General features: G+C 34.4%; 1 protein-coding gene across 1 annotated transcript; it reads left to right on the plus strand.

The window, feature by feature from the left end:
• Window positions 1-3,406: 3,406 nt before the first annotated feature.
• On the plus strand, window positions 3,407-5,431 carry LOC149955558 (uncharacterized). The gene is made up of 9 exons (XM_090166683.1): window positions 3,407-3,438; window positions 3,495-3,606; window positions 3,661-3,857; window positions 3,915-4,092; window positions 4,162-4,305; window positions 4,360-4,435; window positions 4,874-4,951; window positions 5,028-5,237; window positions 5,381-5,431. The coding sequence occupies exons 1-9, from the start codon at window positions 3,429-3,431 to the stop codon at window positions 5,429-5,431; spliced, it is 1,056 nt and encodes a 351-aa protein (XP_090022809.1). The 5' UTR covers window positions 3,407-3,428.
• The last annotated feature ends 2,906 nt before the right edge of the window (window positions 5,432-8,337 follow it).

Raw genomic sequence — 8,337 nt, forward strand, 5'->3', positions numbered from 1 at the left:
ATGAAAAGTATGATCGATTAGCTTAGACGAAAATAATTAGAGCATAGAAATGCAATCGGGAGTCCGTTGGCACCTACAGTTTTAGAAACCCCGAATGATATTACAGATTTAAGTTATTTTTAGGCATTATTGAAGTTAAATTCAATTGAGTTGTTTATACTTATCCTAAAACAAAAAATATTGTGAAAAAGCTACATTATCTGAAAACAAGATCTAGCCGTCATATAAACATAACAATTAATAATTTTATACTACTTGTAATTACCCTTAAGTCTTTCATTACTTGAAACTTCAGATTAGCTAGTTTGTTTAATGCAAATTTTATATACAATGAAATGAAATATCTTAGGTTTAAAGACGTTCACATTATAAATCTTTTTTTCGATAATTCACTGTAGTCCACCATTTTGTTTTAAACCTGGTAGCCCTGCTAACTTATCGACCATAATGTCGTTCCACGATAGAATATCCCTTTGTAATTTTCGTCCGTCCATTCGTTAACACGAGGTATATTTGAAATAATTTATGTTTTATGGTTGGTGTCTAAGGCCTGGGGCCGACACCACCTTGTGAATTTTGAAAACAAAAAAAACAATAGTTTGTATGAGATTCCCAACTAAATCCAAGCTCTCAACATGGATAACTACATAGAAATAAGCAATGAGGTAGAATAAATTGAGATCCAAACAAATCTGGGATTCGCGGGACACGTTTTATTTGAGTAGGAGAATTAGGCTTAAGTTTCAACTCTATCGAATCGTGTTGGCGCCATCTGTTCTTAGCCGTAGGAAAGATAACTGTCGTCTGCTTTATTGATCTTGGCGGAAATTTTGAACGCAATACTTGTTTTGATAGTTCTAAGATATGTACACTTTTAAAATTTGGTAGACCTTAAATATTTTTGGTTTTAAAAGTAAAATAACTTTTGCAATGGGTAGAAAATGTTCTGTCAAAAGTTTTGTAAATACTGGGAAAAAAAAAAGTTTCTTGGCATAAGTAAGAAACTGAAAAATTGATAAGATCATAGATGTTTCTGTTATTAAATGTTCTGTTTTTAAGATTTCCTATTATATCACGACCCTTTAACTTTCGGGAGTGAGCATCTTGTTATTTTTCTACTTTTTATCGTTTTTCCCTCAGTATAGCCATCTAGGGACCACTCATATATTGTTTTTTGTTTCATTTCGTTTCTCTGGCCTATTCTGGCAGCCCCGTAGCTTTTTTTAGTTATTTACACACCCCGATAAGATAAGGGGTCATCTATTTATCTAGTATATAAAGCCAAGTCAGTTTGGACAATACTCAGATTTTCTCCAGTTTTGTTTCAATCGTGTCTTCAAGGTTTAAGTGATCAGGATGTGGTATACAGCATCCGGTGACGCGGTTCGACGTGAAGGTTAAAGTGCACGATATTTGTGCGGGTATTTCGCGTCGGATTCGTGGTTGTTCGTGATAATTCTTGGTGAAGAGAATTATGTGCGGTTCGTTCCTTGGTTTAAGGACGGTTACTTGAAGAACGATAAGTACTTTCAAACTATTATTTTTCCATTCTTTGTTATTTATTCTAAAGTGTATTTTGTATAACTTGAACTTAAAGATTCTGACAACCATAGCCAATCTACTTAATTACCCAACCGAAGCTACCCGTGCTATATTCATTGTACACCCCAAAGAGCCCACCATAGCCTTTAAGCATTAATCATCTCTTAAATAATTACCAATGTTTATATAATTACCATAATTGAATCTGTTGTCACTATAAATCCAATAATAAACCAAGAGTTCTATTTTTTCATAACTACCATTGATTTCATTTACCTACCCTGTATCAATACCGACTCGTAAGGATCCCGAACTAATAAATTCGATACATACGGCACGGGAAAATAAGTATATAAATTTCCCTCGAGTTTAGTGCGTGGGTCAGATTCTTAAGGTGACAATTGGAACTTTTTGAATCTTCCCTCCTTACTGATATCCACGACTCACCCTAAACCCCCCTGAAAGTTAGTGTCGTAATAATTAATCGGTCGGATTTGTTAAAAGAATGACTTGAAGCTGTCGGTAATTTTAACTGGACTCCTGATCCAAATGACGTGATTTGTGGTGACCATTGTTTGGAATCGGATTATCGTTAAATTAAGATTACTATATACAACCGCGGTTCCAACTTTGCTTTTACCAGAGCAACACATAAAAAGAGGAATTGTATTTAACAAATTGACTAAATAAAATTAAAATTAGTTATTTAAATTTTAATTTAACAAATAATTTTAGAAAACCTACATTCACATTGACTTAAATGAACAATCTACCTCTTTCCTTGGTTGCGAAAAACATAGGCAAACAATTCAGACTTACAAAGAAAACCAACAACAGATCGAATTTATGGAAATTGAAACTTATCAATTACAATACACAGCTGGTGCATTAGAAGATACAGATATTATAGAGCTTGCAAATTATGAAATTAAAAATGTAAGTTATATAATATGAAAAAAAAATTAGCATAGTATTAAAATATTTTAAAATAAGGAAAAACAAAATGAGGTGACCGAAGAGACCGATATTTATGAAGAAAAATATGCTAGAAAGCAAATTCCTTTAACCGAAGTAGATCATGTTTTTTTTAATGAACAGTCACTTTTTTTAAGAATGCATTTCAATTTAGAATTATTTTCAGAATTACAGTTTGTCCTACGAAAAAGGTGTTAAACCGTTTTAACTTTGGCAATGTCATTTTTTTGGTAAAGAATGCAATGCGAAGGGTGGTTTACAAAAGCATTCTTTCTTCAATACATTATGAATTTCACAGACTGGATTTTTCCAATCTGAAAGTAACCTATGGCTATTTTTGCAGTCCCTAACAATACAATTTGAACCAGTCCTGAATGATGTACCTTAAAAAAGATACAGCATATATTAAGCCTTGGAAAGATTTAAGTTGAGTTACTTTATATACTTACCAAAACTCTCATTCAGTTGATTATTATTTTTATTTAACTTTACAATTTGTAGTAATAAACGGTAATTTCCTCATTAGAAATTTAAAGATATAAACTAAACAGTTTACTTAAAGCAAGTGGCGGGTCACTTTTAACTACTTTCGTTTACGATAGATGTCAGCAACGTAGATATTAAAACAAGATTGTTAAAGACCTCATGGGCGGAGACAATAACTGCCCTGCGCTATTATTGGTGGAAATTGATGACGTAAGACAAAGACTAAATAAATTTTAGGTACACACATTTTCAAACACAAATATCTTACGTTTTGAAGTCCATCTATTAATATATGAGTTATTTATTCTGTGCACGGCCAACTTAAATTCACTGCCGTATTCAATTTCTGAGACATGACTTGAATATTTCTATTATGAAGCCTTTGCTATCGCCGACTGTGATAATAACGTGAAACGTTTTGAAAGATGGCAAAAAGTAGGGTTTTTTGCCACTTTAATCCTTTTATTTATTAGTAAATAGTTTTATTTTAGGTATGAAGCATAGAATCACGTGCTCTGAAGAAACGTTCAAACTACTTCAGTCGGAGAGAGGGAAACGAGGAATGGCGGTGGATGCATTTATTCAACTTCTTATTCGTAATTTGTAAGTTGAATTTATTGTCTAATTTATTCCTTCTTTAACGTTTTCCTTTTTAAGAAATGAGCGGGACAACGCTAAGGCTCCAAAACCAGTATTGGTTTGTGCACAAACACAAACGGTGCCACTAGTCCCAGCCACAGAAACAGCCACAACGCAGACACCTAAAAATGTTTTTAAAGATTTCTGGGGCGAAACTGAAAACAAATTTTGTTCCATCCGATTCGAACATATGGAAGGAAACCAAAATCAACTAAGTCGCAGTTTATGTTTGAACAATTGTTATTTTTTTGTTTAAATTATTTATTTTATAGAGCCAGTGTCACATATTACGTATGGTTTGGCTTTGGAGTCAGACCCTGATCCAACCCCAGATGCGACACCAGAGAAGGTCCAAGGACTTGGAAATACGGTTTTCTCTACACCAGTTGCTTCAAAGTCTTTAAGTAAAAAACAACACTTCAGAATCTCACTACAGTCATTTTCTCCGATGTACGTTACACGCATATAGTTTAACTTTTTATGATGTATTATAATTTTAATTAATAACTACAATTTTAGAATGGGTGATAAAAATATTTTATCTGAGTGTGAAGATTTAGTTGAACTAAATAGTGCCGATGAAGATCTATCCAAGATAGATGAAATGATGGCTAGTGAAGAGGAAGATGAAGTGGCTGGTGGCTTTGAAAACATAAGAGTGAGGTTCTTTCTGGAAATATTTTATTTTATTTTGAACAATATGATGGGTTAATTTAGTGAAAATGATGCTGATGAAAACATGCTGAACTTCACACATACATTTACTGAAGCAAGTGATGTTTCTACTGAACTGGTAAGTATTAATAATTAATTACATGGATACGTATTACATCTCTGTCATAGGAGCACCTCCAATGCTATTTTCTTGAAACACCAGTGGTGTAACTAAGACATTTGTGCTCCAATGCATAATTTGAAAATGGGCCTCTACAAAATGTAAATTTTTGGGGGCCCTAATGTAAGATGGTAAAATAAGCCCCTGTAATATATAATTTTTGTAACGAATTTTTATTGACCATTGTTCCAACCTATCTAATTTTTAGTAACATTATCAGTGGTAAATAAAGAGCCACACTTCAGGGTTCGGGCCTGTGCTTTGTCAGATAATTCTCATTGTATTTAAAACCTGCTGAGTTGCATGTTTTATTTTTAGTCAAGAAATAATTTTTACGGTTTTTTTTGTTTCAATGGCATTTTTTCTAAATATTTTTTTAATTCGGACAAAGATGAAGACATTGAGGAAATTCAGCCGGAAGTGGAAAAACTTGGTTCAGATTTGGAGTCTCTTATAATTGAGCCTACTATAATAGTATGTGCTCATGCATTTGACCAATTACATCCTAAATCTGGTTAACTTAATGGAAAATTTGTATTCTAACTTTTAGGCTTCAACTGAAACAACGAAACACAATGTAAAAGACGAAATGGCTATAGTTCATGTGCCAACACTACTTGTATTGGTGAAAAAAGCTTACGGAAGAAAATGCAAAGGCTGTGCAGAACTTCTTGAGTTCAAAACAAAGTATATTGGAACAGCCATTCAAGGTAACTTCAAATGTATGGGACCGGGAAGTGATGCTAAAAGACATAGCAAGGTTGGATTTTTTTTTAAATATGTCCTAAGATTCATTAGGGTTGGCTGATAACATAACTTAACAGTTTCCAATTCTGAACTGATTTTGATAATTTACCGAGTGGCATATCACTAATATTTACAATGAATTTAAATATGTTTAAGGGCGATGGAGTAGTCAGCCTTTGTTTCATGGCCTGTATGCTGGAAACATAACCATCGCCAGTTGTATTCCTTTATCTGGGAATTTATATGGCAAAATTGCGCTATTCATGCGACACTCCAAAATATTGTTCTTCAAGAAAGACCCCTACAATGAGTAAGTTTTTATAACTTTTTTCTCTCAAAGCTTTATAGAAAATGCTGCTTAATATTACCATAAAAAAACATAATTCTTTAAATATGACACTTCAACCTTTTTTCGGCACTGACCGTCACTTAGATATGACTTAAAATTGCAACTGAGCTCAGTTGTATATTATTGTCCTTGCCAGTATTGTGGCTTAGGTATATTTTAGATACTAGGAGTTATGTGCAAAACTAAACCATGATAACTCAGTAGCATTGAAAATCAGTTGGTACATTTTTTCTGATTGTCATACTTGTAGGTCTTATGTGACTTTTGATTTTATTAAATAGTTTAGTTAGGAAGTAAATTAATAACTAAATATTGGAAATTAATGTTAGATAGCCAAAACTCGCACATACATTTATGAATATACTCTTAATCGTTTTAGATTTAGCTCCCTTCGGGTCGGGCTTACAAATTATTGAAATTATTCACATATGCCCAAAATGAAAATGGCAAACTATTCACTAATGATAATGCTTCCCACAAAATCAGAATTATCTGTATCTTTAAATATTTTTTGACCCCTTCCCCTATCCTAGACGTTTGCCACCAGGGGCAGGAGGGCAAAATTCCTAACTAGGCTTCTCCAGCTGGGGGCTGAAATTAAATAATCGAGGGTTCATAGCTCAAAACTGGTCTTTAAAGTCATTTAAAATTTCTTAGATAAAACTAGGGGTAGGAGCTTAGTTTCAATAGTTATTTCTCTAAATTCATTACGCTTACCCAACTTGTTTAACTTGGGTCCCCCTAGATTAGTGAAATGTCACTTAAACGTTCGAAACTCCAAACAATTCTTACGAATAATTACAAGGCTGGTATATTTGACTAAATTCGTAACGACTAGGGTGGTCCTTATTTTTCGACTTTTAACTCGCTTCCATAGGTGAAAAATTCCCATACAGAGCTATGGAGTTTTTTTTTTGCTTAAAAGCGAAAATTAGTCAAATTTCCATTATTTTCATCCCCTTTGCCTCCGATTCTTTAACCATGATTGTTCCTTGAACAATTCTCTTTAAAACGATACCTTATTTTATCATGTGATAGTACGGGTAAAAGAGACCCAAAAAAAGGGCTCTCCAGCGGCAAAATTTGTCCCAACTTGGAATGTGGCGTAAAAATTATATTTTGGTGTCTACTTTGAGGATTCGATGAGTCCGCAGCGATTCGGGGTGGACAACATAGTTTTTAGGGGGGCAAGAGGGGGCAGTTGCACCCGAAATTTGTATTCTCCGAATTGGACCGTGTTTGGTGTTGTTCCCGATGGTAAATATCACGCTGAGTAGAATGCGACCATCCACATGTCCATAGGAACCGTCTTCGAGTTATTGCGGATTTGGTACTGAATGACGTGTTTTTTCCTCTATTATGCCAAAAAAAATCAATTTTTTTTATTGGGTATCGTTTCTATAGTCGTTTTTAACGCCGAGTCGAAATGTGCCCACCGCGTTTTCCTAAGGCTAATAGTTTCGGTGTTATGACCAGAAGTAAACTCAAAAACGTGGTTTTCTAGAAATTTCACTAAATATTGAAAGGATTTATCAAAGTTTTGACCAGAACCAACCATACTTTCGGATCTTATGTATTGATTAGTGCCGAATCGAATGGCACCAACCTCAAGTCTGTAGGATGAATCGGTTTCGCGTTATAACGGGAAATGTGCAGACCATAATAGGTGCTTTTTCAAAAAGTTTAAAAATTGGCATTTAAACCTCCATCGTTGTACAAAAATGTACCCAACCTACGTACCGGTTAGTGCTGGATCGAATGAGACCAGCCGGAAGTCTGTAGGATGAATATATCACAAGTTATTACGGAATTTACATTCGATAACTGGCTTATAACCCAAAAGTGTCTGATAATGTACACTCTGTTCGAAAAGTCTTCGGCCGTGGTGATTTTTGCACTAAATTAACTTTTTCTCGAAATTTATAGTAGATACGACGGGGGAACCACTGACTTGTTTTATTTAAAAAAAAATTCTCTCATAATTTTTTTATTTTTCGCAAAACATGCAAATACAGGGGTGAAACTCAAAATGTCGTTTTCGACAACTTTTTAAATATTATGGCTACGAACCTGAAATATGCATTTTTGGAATCAGAGGGGTCGATTCATATTTAGAAAGTGTAATTGTTTGCTCACTGAGACCAACGGTTGAGAAGATATGGCGTTTGGAAAATTTTGGCAAGATTCGAAAAATACAAAACTGCTTACATAGTCCCAATTGTCCATATTTATTAAAACCACCGAGTTTCGGCAACGTTTTACAAAAATAACTGTAAATCGTATACTAAGTTTAAAAAACGCTATGATTTCGTAGCACCCAAAGATTTGCATAGGGATTATTTTGAACCGGGTTGTGATTTAAACGCTAGAATGTCTTGTTATCCAAGCTTTTCCTTAAAAGGAAATCTTGCGTTTTAATGGATATGGTATTTACGCTTTTAGCAGTGGCGGACTGACAATAGACTGGGCCTTCCCGGTGGCAGGTGGGCCCCATGATAAGTTTGGTCAGTGGGCCCCCTTAAACCTTACACAATATTCCAACCAAACTTTCAATATTAAATTTTAATATCACTCAATAAAACTAAAACTGAACCTAACCCTATATTTCGGGGTAGTGGATGTCCCCCCCCCCCTGGATACGCCTGTGGTATTGGGTGGGCCCCCATTGTCTCAGGGCAGTTCACATTAATTGAATTAAATGAATACGACAATTGTTTTTGGGAGAGGTATTTTAATGTTTTACCGATGTTAGGCTTAACTAGAT

Source organism: Leiobunum rupestre, chromosome 2 (assembly GCF_980474605.1).
Source record: "Leiobunum rupestre chromosome 2, qqLeiRupe1.1.hap1, whole genome shotgun sequence".
Lineage (NCBI taxonomy): Eukaryota > Metazoa > Arthropoda > Arachnida > Opiliones > Sclerosomatidae > Leiobunum > Leiobunum rupestre.

Coding starts and splice junctions, on each gene's coding strand:
- LOC149955558 (XM_090166683.1), top strand. Junction 3,858..3,914: donor AGGAAACCAAAATCAACTAA/GTCGCAGTTTAT, acceptor TTTATTTTATAG/AGCCAGTGTCACATATTACG. Junction 4,093..4,161: donor CTACAGTCATTTTCTCCGAT/GTACGTTACACG, acceptor CTACAATTTTAG/AATGGGTGATAAAAATATTT.